Source organism: Lampris incognitus, chromosome 1 (genome assembly GCF_029633865.1).
Source record: "Lampris incognitus isolate fLamInc1 chromosome 1, fLamInc1.hap2, whole genome shotgun sequence".
Classification (NCBI taxonomy): Eukaryota; Metazoa; Chordata; class Actinopteri; order Lampriformes; family Lampridae; genus Lampris; species Lampris incognitus.
The window spans coordinates 6,751,958-6,769,058 of NC_079211.1; the positions used below are offsets into that span (position 1 = coordinate 6,751,958).

At 48.4% G+C, this 17,101-nt stretch overlaps 1 protein-coding gene across 1 annotated transcript in view; it reads right to left on the minus strand.

Annotated features, from left to right (window-relative positions):
* Positions 1 to 17,101, minus strand: part of LOC130112953 (LIM and calponin homology domains-containing protein 1-like) — a 198,714-nt gene that overhangs the window by 46,301 nt on the left and 135,312 nt on the right. Inside the window, exon 8 of the mRNA XM_056280502.1 lies at positions 4,762 to 5,020. Within this exon, the coding sequence (XP_056136477.1) occupies positions 4,762 to 5,020 (259 nt within the window). The remainder of the gene's footprint in view (positions 1 to 4,761; positions 5,021 to 17,101) is intronic.

The window sequence follows — 17,101 nt, forward strand, 5'->3', positions numbered from 1 at the left end:
GAAATGTGTGTTTGGTGGGTTATTTCTTTGTTGTAACGATGCTTCTTGGCAGTAAATCTTACATCAGGCACCTGATGGGCAGCACCTGGGGTACCAGAGGCTCAAAACAAGAGTCAACAGCAAAACAAGCTGCTTGGCATTGGCAGAGAAGAGTTGGCACATTTTTCATGGGCGCAACCCACATACTCAGCTCTGCTGCTCATCCCACAAATGCAGGTTCCTTACAAACGTGGCGCCATTTAAAAGGGGAATAAACAGGCTTTCCTACGGTATAAGATTTACTGCCAACAAGCATTGTTACAACAAAGACATAACCCACCAAACACACATTTCCTTACTTCTTGTGCTATAAGTATATATATAGATGTAGATAGAAGTTAGTCACATGATCATCTGTTTCCTCCTCTTTCTGCGGGTGTTTTTAGTTTGGACATATGACACGGGACATGTAAAACCACATTCGGGGTTTTATTGCCTTGAAGCAGATGTGATGGAAACACTTTAACCCAAATGTTTCATCTTGTGACATTTAATTATTCACTTGAGATTTATTAGAAAGTTGGACGAAAACAGAAAATCTCTCTCTTCATCTGTCTTTATCCATCTCTCTCCCTCTCCGCTGACAGTGTGTCATTTTTATTTATCCCCCCTCCCCCCTTTTTTTCTCCCCAGCTGTATCTGGCCAATTACCCCACTCGGGCTGCAGACTACCACATGCCTCCTCCCATACATGTGGAGTCGCCAGCCGCTTCTTTTCACCTGACAGTGAGGAGTTTCACCAGGGGGATGTAGCACATGGGAGGATCACGCTATTCCCCCTCCCCCCTGAACAGGCGCCCTGACCGACCAGAGGAGGCGCTAGTGCAGCGACCAGGACACCTACCCACATCTGGCTTCCCACCCGCAGACACGGCAAATTGTGTCTGTAGGGACGCCCGACCAAGCCGGCGGTAACATGGGGTTCGAACCGGCGATCCCTGTATTGGTAGGCAACGGAATAGACCGCTTTGCTACCCGGACGCCCTGCAGTGTGTAATTTAACCTCACTGCATGAAATGTGTGTTCCCGATGATCTTATTAGTGGACCGAGTGCTCGGCTAAGCAGCCAGTGACTCATCCTGCCCTCGGCTGGATGAGGCTGATTTTTACCTCCGACCAACAACAACCTGCCTCAGCTACCTTCTGGACACATTCAACCGAGGGGAAACGGCGCCTAACCAGGGCCGCCGAGGGTGCAAAGAATCATCCAAAACCTTAAAAAACAAACGAACAAGTCCCTCTCACGGTCTATCTCAAGGCCTGCAGAGGCTTGAGTCGTCATGAGACCTGACACAAGAGAGACTGGTGGGTTTGGAGGGGATGTGTTGTCAGGGTCGGGCGGCAGGTGCTTTCCATCACAGAGGTTTTGTTGAACTGAGCCCATCATGTGCTCAGCCTTTTAAATTCTAGCGATCCTCGAGCGACATCCCTGCAGTACCACTTCCAGCAATGACGGCCTACAACCACCTACACAACTCTTACACAACGCCGGCAGAGTGACTGGGAGGGCATTACTAATACAGAGGCTGCCATGTCAACATGTCATCAGCAGGCCTTCATTTAAATGCCCTACAGTGAGAATCATCAATAATTACTTTTTTTTGGGGGGGGGTGTTCCCCCCCCCTTTTCTCCCCAATTGTATCCGGTTAATTACCCCACTCTTCCGAGCCGTCCCGGTCTCTGCTTCACCTCCTCTGCCGATCCAGGGAGGGCTGCAGAGCACCACGTCTCCTCCCATACATGTGGAGTCGCCAGCCGCTTCTTTTCACCTGACAGTGAGGAGTTTCACCAGGGGGACGTAGCGCGTGGGAGGATCACGCTATCCCCCCAGTTCCCCCTCTCCTCTGAACAAGTGCCCTGACCGACCAGAGGAGGCGCTAGTGCAGCGACCAGGACATATACCTACATCCGGCTTCCCACCCGCAGACACGGCCAATAGTGTCTGTAGGGACGCCCGACCAAGCCGGAAGTAACACGGGGATTCGAACCGGTGATCCCCTCATTGGTAGGCAATGGAATAGACCGCTAGGCTGCCTGGATGGCCAATAATGATTTCTAACATCCGAATGGGCCGAACGATGCGCCAAAACAATAAATAACATTATAAGGCCTTTACTTATGGAGTCAAAAGAAATAAAATAAAATAAAATAAATAAAAATAAATAAAATAGATAATAATACATAATAAAATAGATAATACAAATATAATAAAAAATAAAAATAACAAAATACAAATAAATATAATGAAATACATACTATATAAATAAAATATATAATAAAATGAAATAAAATAAATACATAAAAATAAAAATCGCTATTGTTTTGGCCCTGAAATTCATTATTTGTGTCTCAATGTCCAGCTTCTGCTGTTAGAAAAACAACTGTCACAGAATTGATGCAGATTATAATGTGTTCTGAATAAGAGTCAATAACGCCAGTCCTCGCCACATGGATTACATTGACACTTTAGTCTCAATTAAACCATTTTACAAAATGGGTCTTCTGTTCATGACAGGTACCGAATGAAGACCAGGCAATTCTCCTACATGGATATGTACTGCGGCCTCTTGAATTCTGAAAATTAATTTCACCCATTTCTTTCCCTGTTTTCATAAACTATGTGAGCAGGGTCAGGGGACCTTGTCATTTTTTGGATTTTCACGAGCAAATAGGACCAAAAGAGGAAATGGCCCGGCAGGATTATATTCTAACGTGTAAGGAGAAATAGATTCATGGAAGAAGAAACAGCAAATTAACAGAGAATGCGCCCTTTGGGGTTTTGTAAGGAGAATGATGAACAACTTGATGGACTGTTTGTTGTTATTCTCGACAGATTATAGGAAATATTAAACCAATGGGCTGCCAACACTTGATTGCCAAAATGTTTTCTTGCCATGTCAACAAATTAAATCGTTTATATTTATGCCTCCTAATATGCAGAAGGTTGTGGAGGAGCAGAGATCTTTGGGTTGGTGACGTGGTTCTCTGGTTAATCACTAAAATGGAAAAACATCAGGAGATTTTCAGTAGCTGAAAAGAGACATTTGACTTTTCGGCTCTATTTCTGTTTTTTTTTTTTTTTAGCGGTTTCTTGCTGTGGACAGCGACGTTGGTGACTTTCTCCAAAAAAAATCTGAAGCACAACCTGAAATGCAATTCAATCATCCTCCAAGATCTGTTTATATAGTAGTTCAGCTATTGCTGTGTCATTTACTTGGGGTCAACTGTTCAAAGTAACAGGGAGTGCAGAAGAGAGGTGGAGAACAGAGTGCAGGCAGGGTGGAGTGGGTGGAGGAGAGTGTCAGGAGGGATTTGGGACAGAAGGGTACCAGCAAGAGTTAAAGGGAATGTTTAAAAGATGGTTGTGAGACCAGCTATGTTATGTGGTTTGGAGACAGTGGCACTGATGAAAAGACAGGAGGTGGAGCCGGAGGTGGTGGAGTTGAAGAGGATAAGATTTTCACTGCAGCAAGTCTGATATTTGTGACCTTCGGCCCTCGGATGAGGTTTTACAAGCTGTCTTGTCAGGAATCGCGGCAGACTTCAGTCCCACCTCTGGTCTTAACTCCATCGGTACGTGTTAATGAAAGGGGGTTTGTGGTGGTTCCTCCCACTTTGATGCCCTTCATGAGATTCAGGTGGCAGGAGCCGACGACTCGTGTAGACCCCGTTAGAGACTACATTAGGAGTAACCTTTTAAGCCCTGCATGTATGCCATATTTCATCATCTTGGACATTACTGACATGGGTGCATTGGACCTCTCTTTCAGTTGGAATGAGTAAGAGGAGTATCGATGTTTGAATTTGGGGAGAAGTCAGACAAATGAGCTGACCGACGTTGAAAAGCACAACAAAACACTGAACTATGAAATGTTTGGTTGTGATGGATTGGGAAACTTGTTCCTGGGTTTTTATTTTTATATTGCTAGTACTCTTCTGGATGAGCCATATGTACGAAATGCCTTGGTTTATGGGTAATAGTCAGGGCAGCATATGAACATTAGCAAGGGCACAGATGTGAATTACATCTGTTGTGTGTCTGTTGTGAACAGTGATACAGTATCGTTGTGTTAATTTTGGAATATGAAGTAGGCCTCATATTGACTGTGTGTTTTCAATGGAATAGCTACTGCTACATATTGGGAGCTATGTTGTATGGTTTGGAGACAGTGGCACTGACGAAAAGACAGGAGGTGGAGCTGGAGGTGGCGGAGTTGAAGATGCTAAGATTTTCACTGGGAGTGATGAAGAAGGACAGGATTAGGAACAATTACTATATGAGAGGGACTGTTCAGGTTGGACGGTTTGGAGACAAAGCAAGAGAGACAAGACTGAGATGGTTTGGACATGTGTGGAGGAGAGATGCTGGGTATACTGGGAGAAGGATGCTGAATATGGAGCTGCCAGGGAAGAGGAGAAGACGAAGGCCAAAGAGGAGGTTTATGGATGTGGTGAGGGAGGACATGCAGGTGGCTGGTGTGACAGAGGAAGATGCAGAGGACAGGAAGAAATGGAAACAGATGATGCGCTGTGGCGCCCCCTAATGGGAGCAGCCAAAAGTAGTAGTAGTAGTAGTAGTAGTAGTAATTGTTGTGTCATTTATTAAAAAGATATTTCAGTGTAACAACTCTGAAATTATAGATGAATGACAAGCTAGCGCGATCCGTCTGTTCTACACAACACATCCTGGTTCGTTCTCATGAGGACAGTTTCCCACTCACCTGAAAGGTCTGTCTCGCCCTATAGGTGACGTGGCTGTACTCCAGCTCTTGCGCCCTCCATCCTCCTTGTCGCTCCTCTTCTTGCGGAGTGGCATGGGCACGTAGCCGCTCTGGTTGCTCTTGTTTGGCAAGTACTGGTTGAACGGCATGGCGGCTCGCGGCTCGCTGACGGAGGTCCGCCGTGCCAGCATGTCGTCCTTATGGACATCTGGCAGCTTCCGGTATGGGGGTGCGTCGGACTCAGAGTCGCTGCCGCGGCCTGGTTAGAGGAGAAAAGGATGAGCTAACTCTCTTTTCATTGATTAAAAGAAATCAAAAAGAAAGGTTTATTTTAGAAGAAGAAAGGCTTTCTTTGTTATTTCACTTCATGCACTTGCACACATGAAATGACACAAAATGCCATTCACCCAGCCCACAGCAGTGCAACACAAAGGCAAAAACACATCCAAAAACCACAAGAACACACAAATCCAAGCCAACACATAATATATCCAGCTAAAAAAAAGAAAAGAAAAAAAAGATCACTGTCCAGGAGAACGAACGCCAGCCAGGATGACTGTCGGAACCGCCGGTCTGCATGGGCTAGCAGTTAGCTTAGCCGGCCCCGCTTCCGCATCCTGTCATACCGCCCTTAGCGTTTCCTCCTCAGGCACAGCTCCAGGCAGGGGCCGTGGTCCCAGGACCCACCGGATGAGCAGACCAAGCTCTCCCAGCCGATCCAGCCCCAGCTCTCCCAGCCAGACACCCTCAACACACCTCCCCGCACTCTTCACGACAACATCAAAAACACCACAGTCAACGCCAGGTGAGGCCGCCGCCAAACCGCCCTCGGTGTTATTGGAACTGCCGGTCTGCATGGGCTAGCAGTTCGCTTAGCCTGTCCCGCTCTCCCAGCCATCAAACGACAACAAAACTTAGATGCAGATGTGGACAAAGCACTGGGTGAGGCCGCCGTAAATGTGAATTTGTGCCGCCATCTTCTGCCGTCTTCATGGATGGTACTGGGTGAGGCCGCTGTAAATGTAAATTTGTGCCGCCATCTTCCGACACCGGCACTGTGTGAGGCCGCTGCAAACACGAATTCGCGCAACCATCTTCCCACACCGGAAGCAGAAATTTGTGGATGGGAGTGGACTTTGTATTTTGTGATTGCAGCGCAGAGCTCATGCAATTTAAAGTTGCTTTGCTAAATTCACCCAACAAGTAATGATTCAATCAGCTGCCGAGTGCCTTTGAGCAAGAACCTCTGTCTTCCTCCGCTCTGTCTTTAGTAGTATGCAAAATGTCCGAATTTGATGTTAGGCATTAAGGTGCTGCTGCACATGTATAAAAATGTCATAAAGGCTTCCCAAATTTCACAGCCACGTTTGGAATATCTGCTATGAAGAATGTATAGAGGGTCCCTTGTTTTCATGTGAGCAGAATCCTGGCTGTTCACGCCTGTCAACGCAGACACACCGAGAATGACAGACATGAGGGAGAGGGGGGGGCGAGCGAGCGAGAGAGAGAGAGACAGAGACAATGAGGGAGGGGGAGAGAGCCAGAGAGGAAGGGGAGGGGGCGAGAGAGACAGAGAGAGGGAGGGGGAGAGAGCGAGAGCAAGACAGAGAGAGGGAGGTGGAGAGAGCGAGAGAGAGAGACAGAGAGGGAAGGGGAGAGGGGAGTGAGAGCGAGACAGAGATGGAGAGGGAGGAGAGGGGAGAGAGAGGGAGGGAGGGGGAGAGGGGAGAGAGCCAGAGAGGAAGGGGAGGGGGCGAGAGAGACGGAGAGAGGGAGGGGGAGAGAGCAAGAGCAAGACAGAGAGAGGGAGGTGGAGAGAGCGAGAGAGAGAGACAGAGAGGGAAGGGGAGAGGGGAGTGAGAGCGAGACAGAGACGGAGAGGGAGGAGAGGGGAGAGAGAGGGAGGGAGGGGGAGAGAGCCAGAGAGGAAGGGGAGGGGGCGAGAGAGATGGAGAGAGGGAGGGGGAGAGAGCGAGAGCAAGACAGAGAGAGGGAGGTGGAGAGAGCGAGAGAGAGAGACAGAGAGGGAAGGGGAGAGGGGAGTGAGAGCGAGACAGAGACGGAGAGGGAGGAGAGGGGAGAGAGAGGGAGGGAGGGGGAGAGGGGAGAGAGCCAGAGAGGAAGGGGGGGGGCGAGAGAGATGGAGAGAGGGAGGGGGAGAGAGCGAGAGCAAGACAGAGAGAGGGAGATGGAGAGAGCGAGAGAGAGAGACAGAGAGGGAAGGGGAGAGGGGAGTGAGAGCGAGACAGAGACGGAGGGGAGAGAGAGGGAGGGAGGGGGAGAGGGGAGAGAGCCAGAGAGGAAGGGGAGGGGGAGAGAGAGAAGGAGAGGGGAGAGAGTGAGAGCGAGACAGAGAGAGGGAGGTGGAGAGAGCGAGAGAGAGAGACGGAGAGGGAGGGGGAGAGGGGAGAGAGCGAGAGCAAGACAGAGAGAGGGAGGGGGAAGGGGAGAGGGGAGTGAGACAGAGACGGAGAGGGAGGGGGGAGAGGGAAGAGAGCGAGACAGAGACAGAGGGGGAGGGAGGAGAGGGAAGAGAGTGAGACAGAGAGGGAGGGGGAGAGGGGAGAGAGAGAGAGAGAAGACCCTTGGGGTTTGTTCCAGGCTGCCGATCCTTGCAGAGAAACATACGTCAGATCTATAATCCCCAACTCCTCCACTATTTGAAGCAGACTACGGTGCTGATGTGCACGAGGCAGTCCAGTCACTCTGCTGAGCAAAACTCAACCCTGACCTGTTCTAACAAACACAGGAAGACACGGAAAAACAAACACCTGAATGTGTATCATACAGCTCCACGGACAACTTTGGGCCCAAAAATTGGCAGTCTAATTATGGTTTATAATGCATTTTTTCTACTATAGTTTCCCCCCCCCCTTAAACTGGTTAAACTTCTTTTACGCGGTAAAAAAGACAAGCTCGCCGTGGTATCTTATCTTGTTTTAAGTCCATTTGAAGACATTGCTGGTAAAATGGTCCGACCCCGGTGACGTGTAACATGTCTTGTTTCAAGACAGTGTGCCTGTTTCATGATCGTACGACTTGATTCAAGACTACTACTCTAAAAAAAGAAAAGAAAGAAAGATTATGTCAAATAGTTTTCCTGTTTTAAGATTTCTTTTCCTGGTCAGTGAAAACTCCTCATAACGAGTCTTATAATCATGAAAAAAGGGCACTTTTTTGAAAAAGCACCAATACCTGGCACTGGTTTCAGGCTGATGTTCTGAGTCAAGTGAAGTGCTAAGATCAGTACTGACTCCGGATCAGGTTCAGGAAGCCCAGACCAGGGATCAGTCTATAAAATGGAGCTTTGACACCCAGAAGGAAAAGGATTGGCGTCCGGGTGGCGTGGCGGTCTATTCTGTTGCCCACCGACACGGGTCTCTCCGGTCTGAATCCCCGTGTTGCCTCCGGCTTGGTCGGGCGTCCCTACAGACACAACTAGCCGTGTCTGTGGGTGGGAAGCCGGATGTGGGTATGTGTCCTGATCGCTTCACTAGCGCCTCCTCTGGTCAGTCAGGGCGCCTGTTCGGGGGAGAATTGGAGGGAATAGCGTGATCCTTCCACCCCCTAAGTCCCCCTGGTGAAACTCCTCACTGTCAGGTGAAAAGAAGCGGCTGGCGACTCCACACGTACGGGAGACTGGGGTAACTGGCCGGATACAATTGGGGAGAAGAAGGGGGGGAAACCCCCCCCCCCCCGAACAAAAAGAATATGAAGACTTGATCTACGACTACATGACCTGCTAAGGTGGTTTCTGCAGGGTTGTTAGGTTCCTGATGTCTTCATCGGTTCTGTGATGACAGAACAACACCTGGTTCTGGGGGAGCTTGTTGCTCGAGGACTTTTTCCTGCTCGGCGCTTAGAATTCTTCGGCGATACGTTCTCATAACATCCTTCAGGTGCAGAGGTCCATGAGAGAAATGTGAAGTGGATTAACATGCCGATAGGTGATGTCATGTAGGAAAGTGTTCCCAGTCATCTACCAGCAACGTATCAATCACTTCCAGATTCAGTTCGCCTTCTTTCTTGCTGCCGTAATTCTTTCTCAGTCCCCGTAAAAGACGTTCAGCACATGTGCTACTGGAATTTACCTTCCATCTGCTCCGCGAATGTACAGGAGGACGGCCTCAAACTGCCTCCACGCTGTTTTACCATAAGAGTCCTTCACGGGGCTTTTATATGCGATGTACCTTTACCATTTGCATTCTCACGTTCCGGAGTAGATTTTATTTTATGGGGAAATAAACAGCAAATACATAAATACATAAATACATACATACATTACATAAAATCCCTGAGTGCAGAGTAATGGATTATTGTACGCACCCCCCCCCCCTTCTCCCAGTTGTACTCGGCCAATTACCCCACTCTTCCGAGCCGTCCCGCTTGCTGCTCCACCCCCTCTGCCGACACGGAGAGGGCTGCAGACTACCACGTCTCCTCCGATACAAGGGGAGTTACCAGCCGTTTCTTTTCACCTGACAGTGAGGAGTTTCACCAGCGGGACGTATTCCCCAAGTCCCCCCCCTTCCTCCCCAAACAAGGACCCCGACCGACCAGAGGAGGCGCTAGCCACATCCGGCTTCTCACCCACAGACACGGCCAATTGCGTCTGTTGGGATGCCCGACCAAGCTGGAGGCAACCCAGGGATTCGAACCGGCGATCCCCGTGTTGGTAGGCAACTGAATAGACCGCCACGCCGCCCAGACGCCCCTAATTTACGCAATGTTTATCTTGTATTGTCTAATTTTCCTTGCGGACCACAGTAAACTAGAGTGAGTATCTTCACGAGTTACACTAAAGTGTATCGCCAACTTGTTTTCGTCGACACACAACCAGGCAAATTAAACTCGGTACTCTCAAGGCTTTTAAAATACAACTACCCTACGTGTAATTGACCGGACTGCAGCTCCAAAACAGTGGTCCGGTTATGGCAGCGCTGTTCTTCAGCTATTGATCTGTAATTTAGATCATATCTGACCTATCCCTTAGCTGTGCACATATACAGGGTACAGTTATATAACTTCCACTGGACACAAATCTTCCATTGTGAAAAGTGGAAAGCTTTACGCTTAATTCAGCAGCTCGCTTTCGTTCAGGTAGTCTGACAGGCTGGCGGGTCAAGGCTGGAAAGAGGCCTGGAGGTATACTCCTTTCGAACATCCACTGATGCGGTTATATAAAACCTTAACCCATCAATTGAAAACACGAGTGACCTTGGTATCGACCCGTCTTTAAAGAACAACACGTCTCCACACGGGGATCTGCCGGTAAAACGCACATGGTAACGGTGAAGCACCAGAACCTTCTTCATGGGTCAGTGCCAAACAGGGCTGAAACAGAAGCTTCAGGGAAACCCATTCACACCAGTCGCAGTGGTACCCCAGGACACACACACGAGGCCTTGGGCTCTAGTTTACGACTTAAAAACACCTGAATGGGACCAAAAATGAACGCTTAGCTTGAGTGGAAGGTGTCCGTCATTTCATACGGGCAACATGACGTCACAAAGTGAAAACAAATGGTCGCAGGCGGCCCGCCTTGGATGACCCAGAGCAACACTTTAACAGAGATACTGAATGACGAACGGGTAATTTATCATCCTCAAAGACAGGGATGGAAAAAAAAACTGGATGTTTTGTTACAGAACTGTTCAGATAAAAGACCTTTGATGACATCATTCACTTTATTCTTTCCTACAGGCTTTGAATGGCAATGATGCAAAACTAGCTCCGGCAGCCCTGGAGGGACAAAAAGCTCATTTATCAACGCTGCATCTATCTACACAAACTGGCACTAACAAAAGAGTGATGCATATATTGAGTTTCTCCCAGAGACTAAATGAAGCTGCTCCTCCCCTCCTCTAGTTGTTGTAAGGGGGGAGCGAGGCGGCGGAGCTGGTGGTGAGTCGGTGTGTCTGAGGCCCTTGTCAAAAGCTCAGGTCAGTGAAAACATGGCTGGCACGAGTCTGTGTGCACATTCATCACTGAGTCCTTTTCTTCTGGGTGTCAAAGCTTCATTTTATAGCCCGATCCCTGGTCTGGGCTTCCTGGAACTGATCCCAAGTCAGTACGGATCTGAGCATTTCACTCGACTCAGAACATCAACCTTGACACTAGAACGACCGGGATTTCACCCCTACCCAAAACGACCACGGGTGGTCAAAATGACTGCCATGGTTTTTAAACTCTATATTGTGTCAAGATAAATACCCAGTTGAGATATTAATGCATTGCATACGTTAGTGTGTCTGTTAATAAACTAACTGACACCAAAATTAACATTTTAACAACTTTAATATTATTTTTAAATAATTTAAAATGGCCGCTGTCCATCGCCTGTAAATACCGCAGCGCCTCGATGGTAGTCATGGTGCGTCTGTAACGGCGTCTGTAACCAGACATGTTGGACATAATCACACATCAAGTTTAGACCATTTCTCTGCACTGGAGGACCCTAGTGTGTTTCTAGGACAGAGCAACGAACCTGGCGAAGGAAATGACGCCACCAACACACGTCATAGTCACATGACACACACGATCACGACCATTGCTTTAGGTGGATCTTATCATAACTTTTTTTTGTGCAGTTGATCTAAAACTCATTTTAATGCAAACATATGCAGTTTTAGGAGCATTCAGGGAGCGGCAGGTCTGTATCTTTTTTTTTCCTCACAAAGTTATTAAACTTTGAAAATGCAAAACGGTCAAAATGACCGGCTTGGCCATTCTAATTAAATACAAAAACGTTTTGTATTACTTCTGACTTTCTGAATTTCCTGACTTTTTAAATTGCTTTTCCTTGATTTGTTGTTATGTAGGCGTCCTGGTGAACACATCGTGCCAAATTCCTTTCATGTGAATGAAGATAAAACCAGAGATTCTCACCCTGCTTGTGATTACTGGAATACACACGATAGCGGAAAGGATATAAACATGGCACATGTAACCTCTCATAACTGTGGGGGAATAAACATTTCAACATGTGGCGAGCAAGTCACACTATGCTCATAATTCTGATGCCATGGCACCAAAGCCAGCGACAAGTTCTGGGTTATTCTGGCCCTGAGGAACGCGGAATTTTCTGGACAAGCGGAGTTTTTGGGAATGTTTGGCTCCCCGAGAAGCCGATCTTTTGTTTTCTTCAAGAAAATCTCAATTTTTAGGCATCTTTGGCTGGTGGGTAATCTAAATCTTCAGGGTTGTTTGGCTCCAGGGTGTCAGCTGCTTAGATTGGAGCAGGCGGTTTCCTTCACACTTCCTTCAAAACAAACCCACAGTCGAGTCCAGACAGGATACCTGGCTCCGCGCCATGTTTTTTCCATTTATATCTCCCAGCTGAAACAGACAGCGGGCTCTGTGACTGCTATCGGAACCTTCGAAAGGCTTTAATTAAATTTTAAGAGGTGAAGTTGTGTGGCAGTCAAAACTTTCTACGGCCTGAGAAAATATTCATATGCAGCCAAACCGCAGTTTGGACGCCATCTTTGACTATAGCACAGCACATAAAACATCTTAACAGCTATTTGCTCTTTATAAGACTGACTGAAAAAAACAAAAAGAAAAACCATGGAGCGTCCGGATGGCGTGGCGGTCTATTCCGTTGCCTACCAACACGGGGATCACCGGTTCGAATCCCCGTGTTACCTCCGGCTTGGTTGGGCGCCCCTACAGACACAATTGGCCGTGTCTGCGGGTGGGAAGCCGGATCTGGGTATGTGTCCTGGTCGCTGCACTAGCGCCTCCTCTGGTCGGTCCGGGCGCCTGTTCAGGGAGGAGGGGGGAATAGCATGATCCTCCCACGCGCCACTTCATTTTAAAGCAGACATTAGGGATCATCTTGGGTATTTTCTGGCCCCGTTCATGCTACAGCCAACTGCTGATGATGCCAAGTTCACATTCAAGTCTGCTTATCACCGGGAGTGACGGCTGAAGCCGACTCCAGTTTCTATGTAAATGAGCTTGGCTTGACTGTGCGTGCATGGACGGGAATGGGCGCTGATAGCAGTCGACGCCTGGTATTGAGCCGCTCACCGCTCCTGGAACATCTCATCTGCCTCCCAAACAGCAGCAGCAGCAGCATACGGCGGCTCTACTTGGACAGACGCTGACAGAATTCTCTTTAAGTTCACGGGCAGATTCTCTTTTGCTGCATTCGCTGCCAGAGAAGATGGGGAAATCACAAACCTCCCCGGCGTCTCTCATCAGAAACAAACACAACTTGAGGGACTGACTCCATGTTGTGTTGACACCGGGGCTCAGGGTTACATTATTTGGCATTCGGGGCGAATACTGCACTATTACAGACTTACTGACAGTGCCGTAAATACGCCGTTGCTCATTTATATGCGTAAGCATCCCCCCCTCCTTTCTCCCCAGTTCACCTTTCGCAAAGTCCCGCCCCCCTTAGTTACTGTTGCTATGCTCTTCAAGCATTTCAGAACCATCCAGGAAGTAGCCGGAAAACACCAAAACATGAAGGAAGAAATCAGCGCATTCCCAGAGAAAATAAGTGATGCATTTTGGAGTAATTCATCCTTAATATCACCCCGTGAGAGGCAGAAGGGGCTACAGTATGCGATGGCGGGATACGTTCAGAATATTAAAAGTAAAACTGACTTGCGTGGACTCCGGGCTGCCGGGTGCGACTGTAATTGAGCGGAAAGCTTACCGGTCGCAATCAAAGAATGAGAAACCCCATCAACTAAGTCTGAAACACATTGTGGACCAACTGTGCTCTTGCCCTGCAGGGTAAGTTACATATTTCAGCTGTTATTGGTATGTTTTTGATAATCCACTGTCAACGTCACCATATTGTAGTGTTGATTTTGGCCAAGGTTCCCCATAGCGTTCTTTTATCCAGGCTTTTTTGGGGGTACTATATGGGCTCCTGGGGGTCGCAGGGCGGCCAGGGACATGCCCCAGGGGCCGGGGGAACCGCCCCATGATTTAATTTTTTTTTTTTACCTTCGGACCAGAACCGGTATTTTCAACAAAATAAGGCAAACGAGATGCCCCCGCGGGCGGGATGACTTTTCCAAACGACCAGTCCCCACCTGGAGCTCACAGAGGGGGAGAAACGTTTAAAATAGGCCGGATATGAGGAGGTCAGACTGGCCAGAGACCATCCCAGCCCACCCTCCCCGCGGGTCTTTCTGCTCTGAAATGAAAGGTGGAACCTGGCTAACCTGTGACTAGCATAACAAAGTTATGTTAGTGGGCTAGCTAGCATTAGCTATCATTAAATTAGGTACCTCTGGCCACAGACTAAGCTGGTTACGTTCATCAGGTACATTAATAATGTTATTTTGTTAGTCAGTAATACGTTGATATGTTGATAATGGTAATAATCATTGTGTGGGTAAAAGTAACAGTAACAATACGTTAGCTGTATTAGCTATCAATAATAGCTAGTAGCAAACTTAGCTTGGAGCAGGCAGGTATTTGTGTTGATTCTGGATGGATTAAGCTAGCCATGGGGTCTGCTATACTGCCAAATCTATTGCCGACATTGCGCTTCTTGCTTTCTGGGTTTCGGGAAGGGAAAGAAAATTACACCCCCTCCAAACTTTTCACATATCTAGTATCAGATTTACAGATCCCATAGGCACACCGTTTCAGCATTTTGCTTTGCGTTTGAAAGCTTGACGGACCTCCCTCGCATAGAAACCGTTGCTAAGGTAGGATTGGACAAGCACCGTTCTGGGGCGGTACTTTGCGAAAGGTCAATTGCATCTGGCCAATTGCCCCACTCTTCCGAGCCGTCCACCCCCTCTGCTGATCCGGGGCTGCAGACTACCACATGCCTCCTCCGCCAGCCACTTCTTTTCACCTGACATTGAGGAGTTTCGCCAGGGGGACGTAGCACGTGGGAGGATCACGCTATTCCCCCAGTTCCCCCTCCCCCCCGAACAGGCGCCCTGATCGACCAGAGGAGGCGCTAGTGCAGCGACCAGGACACATACCCACACCCGGCTTCCCACCTGCGCCGTGTCTACAGGGACGCCCAACCAAGCCAGAGGCAACACGGGGACTCGAACCAGCAATCCCTGTATTAGTAGGCAACGGAATAGACTGCTACGCTACCCGAACGCCCCATGTAAGCATTCTTGGTCCTCAAAATATGTATGTGTGGACAGACATAGAGACCAAATGTGAACAAGGCCTCTGACAGCCTGTGTTTGACAATGTGTCAGTTAGCATCAGCGTCACTGTGTCGTGTAATGGTGTCCATTAGTGTAGCTCTTTGCAAGTGTCCATGAATATTTGCAAGTGCGCACATGCTTGCCAGCCTGTCTATTAGTCAAGGTACTTTTTCCTCTTTTCGGTATGTTTAAATTTACATGGATACCCATGGAGGTGAAGGGAAGGGTAGCTAGGTATGAAGCATTTCATCCTACTCCGACTCACCGCTCCCACAACAGCCGGCGGTTCTAGCTGTCACAATCATCGTCCAGCACAAACAACAGATCACTCCAGTCAGACAATTCTGCTAGTCATCATTCAACCTCCACCTCCTCCTCCTCCTTTTCTTTCAGCCTCATCAAATCTCCGCTCTCACACACACCCTTGCGCGCGCTCCTCAGAGCTGTCAATCAACACAATCACTACTTCAAGTGAGCCGTCAAATGATCTGAAAGCCATGACAACAGGCTTAAACACACAACAACACAGAGCCATCTTTGTGCAGACGTGTCTTGCAGGGCTGGAAAACCCTGTCCCGATGACATCACAAGCTTTCAAGAAAAACGCTGGAATTTTTTAACCTTAGTCCCATATCCATATTGCCAGGGGTCAAACTCCGATACATGTGGAGTCGCCAGCCGCTTCTTTTCACCTGACAGCGAGGAGTTTCACCAGGGGGACGTAGTGGGTGGGAGGATCATGCTATTCTTCCCAGTCCCCCCCGAACAGGCACCCCGACCGACCAGAGGAGGCGCTAGTGCAGCGACCAGGACACATGCCCACATCCGGCTTCCCACCCGCAGAGACAGCCAAGCCGGAGGTAACACGGGGATTCGAACCGGCGATCCCCGTGTTGGTAGGCAACGGAATAGACCGCTACGCTAGCCCGGATGCCCCTGCATTTTCTAACTAATGCTTCGACTGCCGTCTTCCTGCACCAACTCACTCATTGCAGGGGTTACGCTTCTGGTTGGGGTTAGAAACGGACTGATACCTTTATAGTTCAGTGACTGACATCGTGGCTCAGTCTCTCAACTCCTTTAATAACACTCTGACCCGTTAGCCCCGGAAAAGAGCTTTCGAGACGTTATTTGGTGAAGGTTTTCATTGCATCTTTGTGCGCAGCAGTCAGCTAACACTAGCTTGCTCAACACTGTATTCATTTAAAAGCTCCTGCTCCCCATCCCTCAGTCTAATGATAGGAAACTAGAGCACAGGTTTAATATTTCCGGACTCTTCCTGTTAGAGACGTCAGCCCCGGAGAAGCACAGAGCCCAGGTACCCGCTCATCTAATAAAATTACATAATACAGTACAACGGCTCCATAAAAACACAGTTTAGGAAAGATATTCTGGAAGAGGGGACAGAGAAGGACTTTATCTGTGGTACACTACTGACGAAAACTGAGACTCAATTTCTGTGTTATGATTTAAACATTTACATCATAAAACTGTTTCGGTGAGACAGCTTCTGTTTAAACGTCTGTTTACTAAGACCAACAAACTGAAAATGACACTCAAGTTAAGAAAGAGTGAAAAGGATGTCAACATGACTGACAGTGGAGCCTACAGAGCTGAGGCTATCACTGTACACACAAATACGGGCGGGGGGGGAGACAGAGAGAGAGAGAGAGAGACAGAGGGAGGGAGGGAGACCCAGACAAACACAGACAGACAAACACAGAGAGGGAGAGAGAGAGAGAGAGAGAGAGAGAGAGACAGAGACAGAGAGAGAGAGAGACAGAGAGACACAGAGAGAGAGAGAGAGAGAGACAGAGACAGAGACAGAGATAGACAGACAGAGAGAGACAGAGATAGACAGACAGAGAGAGAGAGAGAGAGAGAGAGAGAGAGAGAGAGAGAGAGAGACAGAGATAGACAGACAGAGAGAGAGAGAGAGAGAGAGAGAGAGAGAGACAGCGAGAGAGAGAAAGAGACAGACAGAGACAGAGAGACACAGAGAGAGAGAGAGAGAGAGAGAGAGACAGAGAGAGAGACAGAGATAGACAGACAGAGAGAGAGAGAGAGAGAGAGAGAGAGAGAGAGAGAGAGAGACAGAGACAGAGATAGACAGACAGAGAGAGAGAGAGAGAGACAGAGAGAGAGAGAGACAGAGAGAGAGACAGAGAGAGAGACAGAGAGAGAGACAGAGAGAC